The sequence below is a fragment of the Choloepus didactylus genome, chromosome 17 (genome assembly GCF_015220235.1).
Source record: "Choloepus didactylus isolate mChoDid1 chromosome 17, mChoDid1.pri, whole genome shotgun sequence".
NCBI lineage: Eukaryota > Metazoa > Chordata > Mammalia > Pilosa > Megalonychidae > Choloepus > Choloepus didactylus.
Window position 1 is genome coordinate 71,336,053 of NC_051323.1, and position 17,828 is coordinate 71,353,880.

The 17,828-nt window shown below is 44.5% G+C and overlaps 1 protein-coding gene across 1 annotated transcript; it reads left to right on the forward strand.

Moving 5' to 3' along the window:
- Positions 1-376: 376 nt before the first annotated feature.
- On the forward strand, positions 377-12,181 carry ECRG4 (ECRG4 augurin precursor). Its single transcript, XM_037807194.1, has 4 exons — positions 377-1,018; positions 5,607-5,654; positions 7,713-7,870; positions 11,248-12,181. Exons 1-4 carry the CDS (start codon positions 940-942, stop codon positions 11,407-11,409), a joined length of 447 nt encoding a protein of 148 aa, XP_037663122.1. The 5' UTR covers positions 377-939; the 3' UTR covers positions 11,410-12,181.
- The last annotated feature ends 5,647 nt before the right edge of the window (positions 12,182-17,828 follow it).

A 17,828-nucleotide genomic window follows, 5' to 3' on the forward strand; every position in this document is an offset into this window, starting at 1 on the left:
TCCGTACTGGGGTGGCAGTTTTGTGTTCTCACCAGGCCTCACTTCGGTATGATTTACATGTGCACGGATTACAGGGAGCACCATGGGGAACCGTTTCTTTTCCCAACACCGACAAAGCGCACCCGTTCCTTGGTTTCTGAAAGGCTTTTCTATGGGGGTTATGTGGGGCCAGATGTTTTCCTGGACTGCAGTTCTGAAGCCAGACTGTGGAGCCTTTCAAAGTGGGGCCCAGCACAGCCCTGCCAAAGGCGGCTTGAAGGGCAGTGTGGGGAATTAAGGAAATTCCAAAGGCCGCGGTGTATACGGAGCCAGGCCCCGAGCTGGGGAAGGCGTGGGATGGAGAGAGGAAAGGGAGGGGTACTGAGGCAAACGGGAAGAAAGTGAAGGCAGTAAGGAGAATGGGGTGAGAGGAGGAAGTGGGGTCGAAGGAAGAGAAAGGGGGCTGGAAGCCGGCAAGTCGCCCCCCACCGCCCTCCCGGGGCTGGAAGGCCCTGTCCCCTTTCCTGCATTCCTGCAGCCCTTCCTTGCGCAGCGGGAACCAAGCTTGTCCGCGCTTTCTGCAGCCGGCGGCGCCCGCTCCGCTGCACTGTGTTCCCGGAGATTTTCTGTGCGCTCCAGCGTGGAGAAGGGGCCCCGGGGCGATGCCCCTCTGTTGAGCCGAGGGGCGTGAAGCTGGCGGGGCCCCGGGTGGCCGCGCGTGGCAGGAGGGGCCCAGCGGCGCCCGCCCTTGCGCTCGGCACGGCCGCGCTGGCCGCCTGCCCCCTGGCACCGCGCCGGGGCCGAGAGGAGCGAATTGCGCGGCGCCTGCCGCGGGTGCCGGGGGAGCCCGCGGCGGGGTAGAAAGGGCCGGCCTCCCCGGCGAGCCCGCCACTCCCGCCGCAGCTGCTCGGTGTGCGCGCATCGCGCTCCTGCCCCTCGCGCCCCGTCGAGCCCGCGGCCATGGCCGCCTCCTCCGCGCGGCCCGCCGTCCTGGCCCTGACCGGGCTGGTCCTGCTCCTGCTGCTGTGCCTGGGCCCAGGTGAGTGGGGTGATGCCAGGTTCGGAGCAGGCCCCCTCGGAGCAGGGAGATCGGTGACGGGAGATGGGTTAAGGGCCAAGGATCGAAGCGGCACCAGGTCTAGTGTTTTGCATTTGCACGGGTGCGAAGTGGCCTTGGACTTGTGGGGGCCGAGGCTCCAGCGCATCGTCTCAGGTCTGCAGGGTAACTTTGGGAAAGAACGAGGGCCCGGGTCCGGAGGGTGGCGCAAGAAGTGTTTCGGGCCTTAATTAAGGGGCTAAGGGAAAGCGAGGGCATTTAGCGGGCTGGTGCCCTCCTGGCATAACCCGATTTCCTTGCGGGCAGTATCCAGGCAACAGAGTTGGCGTGGGCTTCCCAGCAGGGTCAGCTCCAGGTCTGCTCCCAGCGAGGCCTTACACCCCAGGTGGGGGAAACGCTTGACAAGGAGTATTTTAGCCTTTTCTGCTTGATGGAGCCCCCTGCCAATCTACTGAAAATTCCCTGTTTGTTCCTGGAAAAAGTGCATATTCACCCTTGCACCCTTGGTGGGCTCCCAGATCTGAACCCTGAGGGTCCACAGACCCCATACCTTAGGAATCCCAATCTGAAATCACTAGCAGGCTTTCTCCTGATAATACCACCTTACGTTTGTTTAATCCTTTGATTAATCCCTGAGCACCTTGGGTCCTTCCATCTATATGAAGCGGATATTACTGTGAAGGGTACTGGTGCTGGAAGGGGTTAAGTGACTTGCTCAAGGAAACTCATTTATGAGGCCACCAGATCCCAAGATTCCTGTTTTTTCCACTCCCAAGGATTTGGGCACTGTATGATGTAAACTGAAGGCAAACTGGGCCTCTCTGCTCCTGTGTTTCTTCTTCTCACATTCCAGCTCAAAGATGATGAGATTTTAAGTTCTTGGTATGAATTTAAGCTTATTCAAAACAGACTTGGAAAACCCAACCTATGCAGCGGGAGCCCTGGGTCCACTTGACAGGCAGGGGGCCTGTTGGGGTGGGGTGGATGGCACAACCACAGGCAATGACAATCAATCATGACCTGCCTAGCCCCCCACCCCCTCCTGCTTTAGGCAGTACATTCACGCAAGCCATATGAGCCTTGGCTGTGAGCTGTTCCTTCCCACGACCCATATTCTATTAGGTTCATACCAAGAACTTAAAATCTCATCATCAGTGAGCTGGAATGTGATAAGTTCCTATGATATAAAATGAAAATCTTTATATCTATGTCGAGTCCCAAAGGCACTCTCTGATACCCAAAAACATTTAATGGAGGAAGATATCACCACCTCTTCTTGATCAGTTTTTAATAGTTGGCATCTACAAAAAGGCATCTTGCAATTCTGCATCTGTTGGGAGATCACACACCAGGTAACCATATTCAGTAAATTAGGCAGTGCCCTGTCATTACAGCCTAAAAATGGTACGAGATGATGTTGGGGTAAAAATCCATAATGCAGAAAAAATGTCACAGCTATTCGCTGGTTCTTGGCTCCTTTACTCAAGCAAATTTAGTTTAGTTTTCAATGATATATATTAATAGCTATAGTTAAGTGTGTAGTAACTGGCACAGTGGCAGCATTAATAATTCATAATTTGGGACTTCCCTATGCTTTCCAGTGGTATAGCTGAGATTTGGTGAGCCTTGCATTTTGGGAGCAGTAGTTACACATATTTGCTGCAAGAAATTGCAGCCTCATCACTGAAGTCTTTGCCTATTTCAACATCAAAACCACACTTTACTCATTAATTGTTAAGCTCTTTTACAGAAGGCGAACAGATGGAGGGATGGTACTTAATTCTGTGTGTGCTACCCTGTGAGTTGTTAGAGATCAGCAAACGTTAAGATATTAGTGAATGCTAATATTAGTGGCAAGGAGCTTATCTTCTTTGGCAAATGTTTATAGATTTCTTCATTGACTCTTAAGGTTTGAAGAAAAGTTAAGAGTAGCTACACCCCCATCTAATTAAACGATCCCCTCTTGTCCAATGCTTCTGTTCAAACACTGCCTGCAAGTCTGGATCAGGAACCTCTTGGGGCGACTCATTTCCTTTTTGGGTGATTGCCCAGCTGTTGGAAACCTTACTTTCATGCCCTAATCTCTGGCCCAATGGCCCCTTAGAGCCAAACTTTCTTCCCAAAAGTTTCATTTCTCTAGGTTAAACACCCAAATTCCTTCAATATTTTTTCTTACATAACAAATGTTTGTGCTCCTGTCCAACATTTGCTCTCTTTTGACCACAACTCCCGTTTTTCTAGGACCTTGTTAAAGTGAATATTGTAAATTGAACAAAGTAGTAGAAGGATAGTCTGTTCAAAGTAGTGTTGGAACAGAGACGGGACAATTGTTTGCTTTCCTTCAAGATGCTGTCCCTTTACTAATGCAGCCTAAGATTGCCGTTGCTTTTCAGGATCTCCATCACCATAGACTGCTGCTGAGCACAGCCCGTGGACACCACTGGCTGCTGCCAACTGCACTAATCTGTCCAGCAGAAACCCAGCCTTTCAATGGAAGCCACCAGTCCTTCAGCGTCTTCACAGAGATCTGGAGGTTCTTCCCAAGTCATTTCTGGCTGTGCCATTTGAACCTCTAAAAATAGGGTTCCCATATAATTTATCATCCAAGCTAGAACACTTCAGAGAAGGAAGGGGCACCATTGTTAATTACACCAGGAAGAGAGGCATAGACTGGGGTTGCCCTGGGAGAACCAGAAAGTGTGGTCACCTGACCCACGAGTCATGAGGGCGGCACTTGAGGGATGGATGCCTAGGCTTGGTGAGTCCTGGCAGGTTTCCTGTCCCATCTCAGAGACGCAGGCCTGCCAGCTCCCTGACCCACACAACTACTCTAAAGGCACTTGGTGAGCACGCAAAGGGGTTGCAAGTTCAAAGCCTCCAGGGGGCTAGGCAAGCAGCTGCTTGTGGGCCATGGGGTATGCTGAGTGGCTCTGGACCAACAGCGTTCAAGTTCATATTTTGTAGACCCTGGGCTCGCTGATAAAAGGCGTCTGTATTAAGCTCAGGTGTGAGTGGCCAGTTTGTGACCCCTGGCGGTGAATGCATTTTCTTTCCCCAACTGCAGAGTAAGGGGTTCTTAATTTTGGTTGGACCACAGGCATTTTGGAGATTTTGGTGAAAGCAATGGCTCCTCTTCCTAAGACATTGTACCTTTACAGATGCAAATACAATTTTCAGTAGCTTTTCAGATCCCCTCAGACTGTCCGTGGACCCAGGGGGTGCCAGCTGACAATTGCCTGCGCCACCTCAATGCATTTCTCCGTCCAGGGGCCAATTCTAGTTCCTGACCTTTGATGCCCAGGGTTTTCCCCAGGGGTTTTGGGCTCACTCTTCATGAGACAAACCTTATGTCTCATTTAGAGGTGGTTCTTCTTCCTTGCGAGTTTTGAGCAAACAAACTAATAGGTCCTCAAACCCAAACATGTTTATTTTCTATTAAACATGTTATTTTCTATTAAAATGATTGGATTGATTAGAAACGCTTTCAGAATTGCATAAAAACAACAGCAAATGGGACAGGATGACCCGGGCAAGCTACGATATTGGGCTGAAATTTTTGAGAGCTAAGATATATTTCTTCCCTTTGGTATATCATCCCCTCGCTTGCTTTCACCCTCACCGGGTGTCTGTAAGCGAGTGTCCCCCCCCCCCACCTTAAAGAGAGGCCCCAGAATCAGCTCTAAGTCTGTGAATGAGGATATTAAAAAAGTTAACCCAGTTTTAACCACTCTAAATGTGAATGAAATGTTCTCAGTATTTGAGCCCACTTTTCAACTGGGAGAGAGTGAGGTGGTGAAAATAGGTAAATATTTTGACAGACAACACCTCTTTAAAGCTTTTGACCCCCCACCCTTGGGTGGCTTAAAACAATAGAAGTTTATTCTCTCACGGTTCTGGAAGCCGGAAGTCTGAGCTCATGTTGTCGGCAGGGCCCACGCTCCCTCCGTAGTCTCTAGGGAAGGATCCTTCCCGGCTCCTCCAGCTTCTGGTGGCCCCAGGTGTTCCTTGGCCTGTGGTGGCAGACTCCAGCCTCTGCCTTCCTCCAGCTCCCCTCTGTATCTGGGTCCCTGCCTCTTCTTATAAGGAAGGACACCAGTCACTGGACTTAAGGGCCCACCCTTGGTCAGCCATGGTCATTGTCACCAGTAGGAGCCACGGGCAGCCTGTATTTTGTTTTCCTGCAGGAAAGAGAATGCAAGCATTATTAAATACTGCATCTTTGATGACTTAGTGCCACACTGTTGCCTTGGTTAGAAAAAAGGGTCATGGGGTGGGGCAAGGCCAAGGCAGGAAGGGTAGTTTTCCATGGAGTCTGAATACAGGAATGAGGGAAGAGTGAAAGGAGAGGATCCCTGCATTAGCTGTGACCTCATCTCTGGGGCTGTTGCAGAGGCCGGGGGCTGCTAATGGGGAACCCAGTCCCTGAGCTCAGTCAGCACTTTGCTGACAGCCAAGTTGCCAAATCAAGGTGGGGACATACAATTGATTTTTTCTGACTCAGATTTATGCACTTGAGAAATTGAAGGCTACAGTGCAACTCTGAAACTGAGTTCCATTTTCATTCCTTTAGGTGGCACAAGTGGAAATAAACTCAAGCTGATGCTTCAAAAGCGGGAAGGTAAATATACCCCAATGTCCACGGGTTGCTTTCTTAACTGAAATGAAAGAGCAAGGTTGAATGCTCCCGATAGAGCCTTGTATTTGGATAATCAACAGTGTTTACTCCTCACAGAGTTTAGCAGGTCTGAAGGGCTTATTCTGTGGGTATGTGGTGGAGTATTTTATTAGGTAAATATTATTACCGGTAAATGTTTGAAGATTATTTTTCTGAAAGCTGAAAGCTGTCAGTGCAGATTCAAAAATGAAAGAAACAGTGTTATAGTGTTAATTGAATGCTGTTTATTTTAGAACGATGAGACACTTCAGAGCCCATCTCTAAATTTAGAGCGCATCCTTTAGAAGACATAAAACCTCAATTGGTGGCTGCTGGGAATGCCATTGTTGAGATACTCTGTATCCAATTAGCTATACACAGAGCCTGGTGGCTTAACCAGAAAAGCCTTGTTGCAAATGGCCCCTGTGCTGAAAATATGCTTCTAAGATAAATGTGGTTAGGCAGCAAAACCAAGTGGAAATAGAACAGTCTGGGAGCCACAAAACCCAGTTTCTGGGCCATCTCTAATGTTAGAGCCACCAGGTCAATTAAGTCAATTGGGAGGGGTCTTGTGAATGCCATTTTCCCCTCTCTGAACTTTGATCTTCATCTGTAAAATGAAGAAGTCATCTTTCCCTTAGAAACTAAAATTTTGGCTGCATTTCTGATGTGAACATTGCAATCACTTATTCTTTCTTCTCCTGGTTAAGGGGGGACCCCAGCAGGCTGAAGTCTTTTCTGCAGAGGGGCCCCCAGCGTGCAGCTAGATCCCCCAATGGATTCCTGGAGCGCAGGCGGCCTCTCTCGGGGGGGAGAGATTTCGGGGGGAGCACCCCCTCCTGTTTCAGAGCCCCTGGCGTCTTTCGCAGTATTTGCAGCCACTCCCGAGGCCTGAACACCCCCCGTCTTGGAGGCAGTCCAGGATGCCCAGGGGTGACCGGAAGCTCTCAGAGGTCCAGCCCGCGCGAGGTGGGGCCCGAGAACAAGCAGTGAGATCACAAGTCCCAGGTGTGCGTCCCTCGGCCTTTACTCAAGAAACATGTAGTGAGCACCTGCTGTGCACAGACCCTTGTAAAGGCCTGAGGGAGGTGCACAAGCAAACCGTGCTTCATCCGGTGATCAGCAAAGACGTCAGGCACTCTACTTACATTGTTCTGTTCATTCTTCCTAATAACACTGAGATCGGGCTCGTCCAGTTTTATAGATGAGAGGACAAAGGCTTGGGGGGTTCAGGAACCTATTCAGCACAGGCAGTGTGGACAAGCCCCACGGCACAGCTGTGGACAGGGCGGGAGCAGCCGTGTGCTCTAAGCACATCCTGAGAAAGCAGTACCTTTTAGTGATAATGGAAAGATGTGAGAAGAAGCATGTCAGAGCAAGGGTCAGTACAGGTCCACGCGTGGCCGGATCAGCTGTAATCAGCCTTGGAGACTTAGGGATGGGAGCCCAAGGTGGTGCCGTGCGTTCCAGCCACTGCAGAAGAGAACTGGGAAATACCACCAGGCTGGGCAAGTCACTACCCTTACAGGGCACATCGTTCCGGGTCTCCCTTCTTTGTCTTCTAAGTAAGCACCATCCTCTCTTATCTCACATGTAATAAACATACGCCCTACACATGGTGGCACCAGCCCTGCTGTTCTGTGTCCTGAATGCGGAGACCATGGGGTGAGCCCCTGCCCCCCTTCCTGGGGCCTGGGGTCTGGCATAGTGAGTGGGCTGCAGGGATGAGCTGACTCTCACTTCTAGCCTGGACTCTAGGAGTTGGAAAGCTGAGCGTTAGCCTGTGCCTTTTTCCATGGCTGTGCCCCAAATAGGAGAGCTTACGACCAAGACACATGGGAAACGTGACGACTTGAGGCTGTGTTTTATTATTGCACATCATGGAAAGAATAAAGCCGAGAGTCAAAACCATCTTACGTGTGGACGGGGAAGGGCAGGATCTATTTATTAGTAGTGCTTCAGTCCAGTAAGAAAAAAATGATAATTCTTTGGGCTTTGGGGATGGGAAATTGATCGTTTCAGCATCGGCTCCAACTAAGACCAAAGTGGCCGTCGACGAGAGCAAAGCAAAAGAGTTTTTAAGCGGCCTGAAGCGCCAGAAGCGCCAGCTGTGGGACCGGAGCCGGCCAGAAGTCCAGCAGTGGTATCAGCAGTTCCTCTACATGGGCTTCGATGAAGCCGTGGGTATCCTCTCCTGCTGGAGAGCTCCCTGTCTGCGGGGCAGCAGGGTGGGCATGGAGGAATGGCTGGGAAATAGGGTCCAGAAAATGTAGGTTTCATTATGCATTTCAAAAGGAAGAGCCCCCATTGTCTGCAAACTGCTACTGGACAGTGGCAATGGTGCAATGCCATCGGTGCATTTTCCTCCCCTCACATTAAGCTCAGCTTGGAATCTCTCTGGGAAGGACATGTTTGGAAGGCAGAATTCCAGAGAAGCCAGAGGCTACAAGAATCTCATTTTCCTAGGAACACTTTTAACTTATCTGTCCATTTTTTTTTCCTGGGTGGCCTTAAACTAACTCAGAAACCTTGAAAATTTTCCAGCTTTACTTTAATACGTTAGAAACAACAAGACTGATGCAAGCATCCATATGATAATGGAAAGAGATGGAAAGTGACTTTTAGAGAGAGACAGGTCTTTGCAGATGTTTCTGAAAAAAAGTTGCAAATGCATTGGAGGAAAAAGATGATTTTTCATTCATGGGCCGAAATAATAGCTTTAATGGACAAATTCATGGAATTAAGGACACAAATGTTTATAATCAGAGACTCCCTCCCAACTGGAGTACAGGTATAGGTAAGGGAGAGGAGGACAGTTAAAATCTTATATTCTGCTGTCCAGGAGTATTTTTAGAGTGACAGGCAGGATGAAAGCAGCGCGTTGTGAGAGCCTCACGTGAGATTGAGCAGAGGCAGCACTTCGTGCCCCAGCCTGAGAGCAACGAGTGCTCCAGGGGCAGCATCTTCAACTGGGGCAGCTGAAGGGTTCTCCGAATGGGCAAGCGATTTGTACTGCGAGTGGAGAGTGCATACAAAATACCGCAATAGGTGGGGGGAAAACCCTCCTCAGAAACAACCGTTTTAATGACTGCATAAAATTAATCATGTGAATGGATCACAATTTCCTTACCATGCCCCACCGTTGGACTTAAATGTTGTTCCCTAATTACCTTTTGCTACTAAAATATGTATGTATTTGCTGCTCAGATAGCTCAACTTACAGCTAAACTCTGTGCCGGGCCTGGTTCTAAGCCTTCGGCAGCATCTGAGTCTGCCAGGGCTGCTGTAACAAATCCCACTGGCTGGCTTCAGCAACAGGGATTTATGGCCTCACAGTTTTGGAGGCGAGAAGTCCAAAATCAGGACTCCTCCCCGTGGTCTATAGCGTTCTGGGGGTGGCTTGCTAGCAATCCATGACCGAATCTGCCTGCGTCACCCGGCCATCTGTCTCCTTCCTTCTGTGCCCTGCTCCTCCACTTATAAGGCCTCCAGTTATATGGGATTAGGGCCCACCCTGATTCAGGTTGGCCCCACTTTAATATCTTTGAAGATCCTATTTAAAAATGGGTTCCCATCCACAGGTTAGGACTTGAACATGCTTTGGTGGGGGACACAATTCAGTCTGTAACAGGAAGGGACAATTATTTGCGTCTTTGTGTGTAGCCAGCGGAATTACTGGGGCAAAAGGTCAAACCCTGTTTAAGGGACTTTAAGTATTTTCAAAGCACATTTTCTCACGTCAGGTGTGAGAACACCAATTTTCTAGCACCTTCAGCAGCATCGGGGTATTCTCATTGAAAACCAAAAAGGTAAATTTACTGCCTTCATAGATGAAAACGATGTGTCGTCTTTTAGTAATTTGTCTTTCTCTGACTAGTAGTATTTGCTGGGTATTAAGTTTAACATGAAGAAATGGCTACAGTAATGTCTGGTGACAAAAACAGAGCAAATATGTATGTAAAATAAGATTTTAACAACAGCATAGTATACAAAACTAGAAGGAAATACAACAAAATGCTACAAGTACTTATCTTTGGTAGTAGATTTATGTGATCCTTCTTTTTCCTTGTTTCCCTCCCAGAAACAGATCTTAAAAATGAGTTTGCATTATTTCTGAATATATAAAATTTTCAAATTTTATTAAAAATATATATTCTAAGCCAAAATCTCAGATAAGTTTAGGAAATAACAAAAGCCAAGGAACAAGATTATTTCACAAGGAAAAAAATGAAGTAATTGTGAGAAAAGGAGGTGGGAATAGTTGTCAGTGTCCTCCTTTCAAAGGCAAAGAAGCAGAGGTCAGAGTTCAGAAGGGTCACCAAAGACCCCAGGTTCAGCAAATGGAGGTGAGGAACTGAACTCGGCTCTTCAGCATAGCACAGGGTGGCTCTCCTTTTTATGTAGCTCACCCAAAGTGGACAGCCATTGTTCCATGCACAGAGTTCTCCAACATTAGGGTTCACTGACAAGCTTATCAAAATAAAAATCCAGATTCCTGGGACCCAACCACGAGACAGCTCGATCCAGGAGGTGCCCATGAATCTGCATTTACAGCATCCTGGTGATTTGGAGGCCAGTGTGCACAGGCCACACTCGGAGAAACACTGGTCTCAGAAGCCCAAAGTCCTTGACACACTCACAATCTCCCCAGTCCGTCTTCGTAGGCTCACACGCAGATGTACTCCACTCCTGTTTGCCTTCACACTAAATCTCTCATCTTGCACCTTCACCACCAATGAAAGAGTAGTCTCAGATTTAAAAAATGGAGTAGTAGCAAAACCAGTTGAACAAGAGATAAATCTGAATGCCATTCTGCACTTCTTCTTAATCTTCAGTCCTTCTCCTCCCATTTGATTAACTGCAACTGTCTGTTTTCATCTCTCTCTCATGAACTATTGGCTTCTTGAAGGCAGGGAAGATGTCTTTCTTATTTTCGGCCATCCACCAGTGCCTAGCACAAAGCCTGATGTGCTGGGCCCCTTGAACCAATGTTTGCAGCATGAATAAACACATCTGTGCGTGTTCTTACCAAGAACACAGGCCTCAGCCACCATTAGGGGTACCCCAAATGTTCTGTCCAGGAGCTGTGAATAATGCAGTGATTGATTTCATTCAGCCAACATTCACTAAGCACCTACTGTGTGCAATGCAGTGCTCCAGGCACAGGAGCGGAATGTGTCTGCCCACAAGAATGCGTGCGGCTCTTGACAGCCAGGTTCAGTTGTTACTGTATCTGGCCAATGTCCATTTTGCCTACTAAAAAATAGAAAATAATGTTTGCATCTGGGGCACAGTTAGAACTCATACGATGTAAGTTTTCAAATGTATGGACATGCATTCCTTTGGAGAAGAGCTTTTACTGGTTTTCTTTAGCTGGCTGATACTGACTTCTAAGCACAGGAATGCTGTGGCAAAGAGTTATTCTTGTAAGGGTTGTTAATTATTGAAGAAAAACCACCACAGAGAAAAGTCTCAGAAGGAAGCCTGTGGTTGGGGAGGGGTTTGGGGGGTGAGGTGTGTCCTTACATCAATTATCATTATTTCTCTTTTCCTTCAGAAATTTGAAGATGACATCACATATTGGCTAAATAGAGATCGAAATGGGCACGAATATTATGGTGATTACTACCAGCGTCACTATGATGAAGACGCAGCCATCGGTCCCCGAAGCTCCTACAGTTTCAGGCACGGAGCCAGCGTCAACTACGATGACTACTAGCTCTCGTTTCCGCACGAGAAGCCAACAGTGATTTTCTCCACGGATCTCACAGAGCTACACACCATTGGGTTTCTGTTTTGCTTTACTTCAGCAAATCTTTTCTACCTACCTTTTTAGAGCCTTCTGTGACCAGAAAGGAAGAGTTAAACAAAGGAGAATATAATAAATGCCTTTTGATGTTTCATGCAGGTACCTAATGGTGCAGTGCATTTCATTTAAAGATAGAAATAAAAGCATTTGGTTAAAAAACAAAACAAAACAAAACAAAACAAAAAAACTCTGTGCAATCATTTGGGTGAAAATTAAGCTGGCAACAATTTTCGTTCCCTGGATGTTTCTGAGGTTGAAGCATGGCCTGAGGGGCAGCTCTCCATTATCATCCCAAACGTTACACCCCAGGCAAAGAACTGTACCAAGCAAGGGGTCTTCAAGTGTGTGAAAATTCAGTCCACACTAAATGCAGGATAAAATCAGGAAGATGATTTAATTGAAAATTATTTAAGGTTACAGTAAGTGCTTTGGAGAATTCTAAACACTTGACAGGTACCTGAGGCCTTTCTGGGTTCTAGGCATTCAGCTGGAGCTGCACATATTTAATATGATCATCCAGGAAATGAAGAGCAAAGGAAAAAAAAAAAGAAGTTTGGTTGATTCCAGAGCCTCAGTCATTTTACAATTAAAACAAAACTTTAATCTCTGAATTCAGAAAGGATTTATAAATATATTTCACATCATATTTAAACAACTTGAGTCATTGGAGGGAGAGAGCAAAGATAGCAAAAAGTTGGTGCTGGGTTGGGGAGATGGAGGCAAGGAAGAAAGGTGGGAGGAGAAGGGGAGGTGGGGGAGGCTGGGAGGGAATGAGGGGCTCTGAGCCATTCCCCACAGTCTGTGGGGTGCTTGCAAGGTGGAGGCAGAACTGCAGAGGGGGTGGGGGAGAGGTGTGTCAGAAAGGCTTTTATGCTTTTGTGGGTCACAGATTCCCCGGAGTCTAAGGAAACTTTGTGTTCTTTGCGTCAGAGAAAGATGACATACAATTTTGCATATAATCTCTGAAAACAAGTCCCCGGTCGCAAACCCTAGGGAATAAATAATTCTGGGCTTAGTAGAAGTACTGGATTCAGGAGAGCAGTGTTTAAATAAAATCATTCCTTTGGAGTTGTTTTAGCATTTTTTTTTTTTTTTTTTTTTTTCCTTTTTTGACTACTACTGCCTTAGTTAGGAACCTAGGGCAGTGTTAAAGAGGAGGTGAGGGAGGGCACCTTGGTCTCGTTCCTAATCTTAACAAGGAGGGCTTGCAATGTTTCTGTATTTGCTGGATGTTTTTGATAGATGTCCTTTAGGAAATTATGAAACTTTTTTTCTAAAAATTTGCTAAGGACAACTTTTTTTTTGGTGGGGTGTGGTTTTTTTTAATTCGGTTTTATTGAGATATATTCACATACCATATAGTCATCCATGGTGTACAATCATCTGTTCACAGTGCCATCATATAGTTGTGCCTTCATCACCCCAACCCATTTTTGAACATTTTCTTTACACCAGAAAGAATAAACATAAGAATAAAAAACAAAAGTAAAAAAGAACACCCAAATCTTCCCCCCATCCCACCCCAATCTTCATTTAGTCCCTGTCCCCATTTTTCTACTTATCCATCCATACACTGAGAAAAGGGTTTCACCATCACATTGTCACCCCTTGTAAGCTACATAGTTACACAATCATCTTCAGGAGTCAAGGCCACTGGGTTGGAGTGTGATAGTTTCAGGTATTTACTTCTAGCTATTCCAATACATTAAAACTTAAAAGTGTTATCTATATAATGCATAAGAATGCCCTTGAGAGTGACCTCTCGACCCCATTTGAAATCTCTCAGCCATTGAAACTTTTTTGTTTCATTTTGCATCCCCCTTTCAGTCAAGAAGATGTTCTCAATCCCATGATGCCGGGTCCAGTTTCATCCCTGGGAGTCATATCCCATGTTGCCAGGGAGATTTACACCCATGGGAGTCAGGTCCCATGTAGGTAGGAGGGCAGTGAGTTCACCTGCTGAGTTGGCCTAGCTTGGGGGAGAGAGAGAGAGAGAGAGAGGGCCACATCTGAGCAACAAAGAGGCTCTCAGGGGGAGACTCTAAGGCACAATTATAAGCAGGTTTAGCCTCTCCTTCGCAGTGACAAGCCTCAAGGGCAAGCCCCAAGGTAGAGGGCAAAGCATACCAAACCCTCAGTCCTCAATGTTTGTGAGAACATCAGCAACAACCCAAGTGAGGAAGTCCGACACTTCTGCATTTTCTCCCAGCTCCTCAGGGGGGCCCTGCATATATATTTTTATTCTCTGCCCAAATTACTCTGGGATGTGTCGCTATTTCACACTAACCTGTGCAAATCTACCAGATCTCACTTCCTGTTCAAAGTTCCATGTAATGGTGGTGATTGAACTAGCTGACTGTACAAGTTAAATTGTTTAGTGTGCTACAGAAAATATAGATCCTGCTCCAGACAACCATCTCTTCTCTTGGTCTCACATGGAAGTTGAAGTTTTAAAACACAGGCAGTATCGTCCTTTACCCTTTGGGCCAATTTGCCCTAGTCCTAACCAGATCTGCTTCATTCATATCTCTAATTGAAGTCGAGACTCTTTTTCAGCTTTTTAAACAGTTGCTGTACGCTAAGCACTATTTTTAATATCATAAACTAATGTTGAATTGTTTTTTTCTTTATCTGTTGAAATAATATAAATTTTCTTCTTTAATCTTTGATTAATGTGGTGAAATCTATTAATAAAAATTCCAGTATTAACCAACATTGAATTCCTCCAGTAAACCTAAGTTGATCATGATGTATTATCTTTTTTATTCGTTGCTGGGTCTGGTTGGTAATATTTGATCAGAATTTTTGCATGGGTAAGGTTGGCCTGTAGTTTCCTTTCTGGTTCTGTTCTAGTCAGTTTGGGAGTCAGGGTTAGACCAGCCTCATAAAACCAGTCGGGAGTGTTTTCTCTTCTCTGTGTAAGAATGCAATTAGCTGTTTCCTCATTGTTTGGTAGCATTCAGATAAAGTCATTTAGAAACGGTGTTTTGGCAGGGGCAGAGGGATTTTCACTATGGCTTGCATTCCTTTTACAGGTAAAGGATTATTCTGATTTTCTGGTTCCCCTTGAGTCTGTTTTGTGAAGTTCTATCTTTCGGGGGAGTCACCCATTATATGTAAGTTTTGAAGTGTGTTGGGGGTTGTTTTTAATATCCTCTTATCCGTTTATACACTCTAGCCTTGATGATTATTTCCTTTTTCCCATTCAATTTCATTTGGGCCTTTTAAAAATATAAATCTTACCAGGGTTTTCTTTTCAAATACACAGCTTTTGCTTTGTTGATCTCGTCTTTTGTATATTTTTATTATTTCATGAATTTCTGTTCTTTTAATTTCCTTCCTTCTCTTTCTGTGGTCCTTTGATTTATATCAGATCTTAGCTCTACTAAATCTTTGCTCTTTTTTTTTTAAAGGCAAGTACTTAATGCTCCAAGTTTCCCTCCAAGTATAGTATCCCATGAAATTTTATGTGAAGTATTTTTCTTCCAATTTCAATTGCGATTTCTCCCATTGACCTATGAGCTGGTTATAAGTGAAAATAGATTTCTTAGGCAATGAATTTATTGGCTGTGTTTTCTAACTTAGTTGCACTGTGGTAAAAAATGTAATTTGGCTGATCCCAATCCTTTCACGTTTACTGGGGCTAGCTCTAAGTCCTAGCATGTGTCAACTCTGGCAAATGTTCCATGTGTGCTTGAAAAAAAGTGTGTCTTCTCCAATGATCATATGCAATGATCATAAGTCCGTGAGTTCAAGCTTGATAGTTGTACTGTTCCTGTTTTCTATTTTCTTACTGACTTTGATAACCTGGATTCGATAATTTCTCCATGAGTTCTATCAGTTTGGCTTTATATTTTATGAGGCTATGTTATTAGGTGGACACAAATTTAGATTTGATATAGCTTCCTGATGAATGGAAGCATTTTATCATTATGTAGTTAATTTCCTGATTTCTAGTAATGCTTTTTACTTTAAGCCTCTTTTGATGTTAACGTGGCTTTCTTCAGCTAGTATCTGCTTGGTGTATATATTCCATTGTTTGGCTCTTAATCTCTCTGTATCTTTATACATTAGATGTATCTTTTGTAAGAAGTACATAGTTAAATTTTGTTTGGAAAATATGGCATAGCAATTAATGTTTTAATTGGAGAATTTAGTCCACTTATTGTTATTGCAATTAGTGATTTGATTTGATTTCTAACATTTTGAACTTTCTATTTGTCTCATTTTCCCTGTTCTTTTCCCCCTATCTTGTCTCCTCTTTCCCATTCATTTGGTCTCTTTTGTTTTCTTCTACTTCCTTCAAAACTATACATTGGGCCTATTCTATCAGTGTCTACCCTATTTAATATGTATTTAACAAGTTACAGGTAATCTATAGTCACATTCTTCTGAATAATACATGGAACTCAGAATCCTGTAATCTCCAATCACCCCCTCCTGATTTATATACTCTTGTAACTTGACATTTTAAATCTAGCCTGCTTTATTCCCCCCACAAATAGACATTATCCCTGTTTCATATTATGGTCATTGATTTTAGATGTAATCACATATTTACTTTTGCTTACAATTTCACCTTGCAACTCAGACAAGATCATTTTCTACATCTGAATTACATCCTTCAGAATGTAATTCAGAATTCTAGGGTCATTTGACGGTAAATGCTCAAGTTTGACAATTTCCCTTGTTTTATTTGGTATTGGATTCTAGGTTGACAGTTATTTAATGAATTCATTGAAGAGATTAGTTTACCATCCACTGTTGATATTGAGATTAGTTGATACTGAACAACTTAATTGCCATTACTTTGCAGGTGATACCACCCTCTCCAACTACTTTTTTAAACCTACTCATTTTCATTGGCATCTCTATCTACATATATGTCTATATATGCTTGCTGCTTGGTTTGCTGAGTTTGTTAATCTGAGGATCATTGTCTTTCAAGTTTGGAAAATTCCCATCCATTATTTCTTTAAATATTGCTTCTTACCTATACTGTTATTTCTTTCCAGAACTTTGATTCAAGTATGTAAATTTCAATTATATTTTTCCTTTCTTTTTGACATATGCTTGGTTATGTTTCTTGTCTGCTCAGATTTTCAAGTTTCTCTTTTATTTCTCTGGGTGTATCAAACACTTCTTTTGTAGTCTTTGTTACTCCCAGTATCTGACGTCTTTCCAGACCTGTTTCTGCTGTCTGTAGTTTCTCACTCATGGTGTCTTCGCTTCTTGGTTTCATGTAATTTCTAGCCATGACTTGCTCATTTTCTTTGGCACTTTATTTCAAAGTTAATTTGAATCCCACCAGGTACCGTTTGTATTACCTTTTGCTAGGGAGGCAGGGACAGGGGATTGGGCGTCTACCAAACTGGGAACAGTTTAAGTTATTGTCCTTTTTTGGATTTATTGACCTCGTAAGGACACTGGTGATTTCTATACCCACAGGTGATGGTGCCACACCACTCATCCACCTACCACTCCAAGTTTGAGTGAAAGAAATCATCTCACAGTCTCTTTCTGTGTGATGGGTTTATCATTGACCCCTACCCAAAGGTGTAGCCTTTTGGGGACCTCAGTCTGATATAGGGTGGAGTGACCCAGGCTTTCCCTCCTGTTCCGAGCTCTGCACAGCCTTCAGAGAAGTTCACGTTCTGCAGGGTTCACCAGAAACTCAGGCAATAGCTGGCTTTCCCGTCATTTGGCACTATGCCGATTCCTTACTTTTGTATCATTTGAGGGATGCATTTAAAAAGGTACTACTGGAAACAAAATTTCTATTTGGTCATTTTTTATTTCAAGAAATATTCACGTCAGACCTTCTTTGCCTTTTCTGTGTCTAGGGATCCCTTCTAAGGAAGTTTTAAATGTGTAAAATAAAGCACAGGAAAGCAAAGGAAACCAATTATATTGAAAAAGTTGTCAACATTTTAAAAGACAAATTTGTGATATAGTAATAAATGTGCCTCTTCATGTAATAAATAAGATTTAGTGGCTGGACTATACAACTAATATAACTTCAAAGCACTGAAAGTAAATGATATTCTGACACATCTGCAACAATGTAACGTGATGAAATACCTGATTTCAATGGGTAACAAAGTCACAGCTAAGAGCTAATTCTATTGCAGTTTTGGGTCTATATTTACAATAGGCAGCAATGCTAAATTTGAGTTAGTTTAGTGAAACTAAAGATGTAATATTTTTCCCATTCAAGAAACCCCTTAAAGGGGTGACAGTGTGATTGTGAAGACCTTGAGGATCACACCCCCTTTATCTAGTGTATGGATGAGTGGAGGAATGGGGATAAAAACTAAAGGACAAATGGG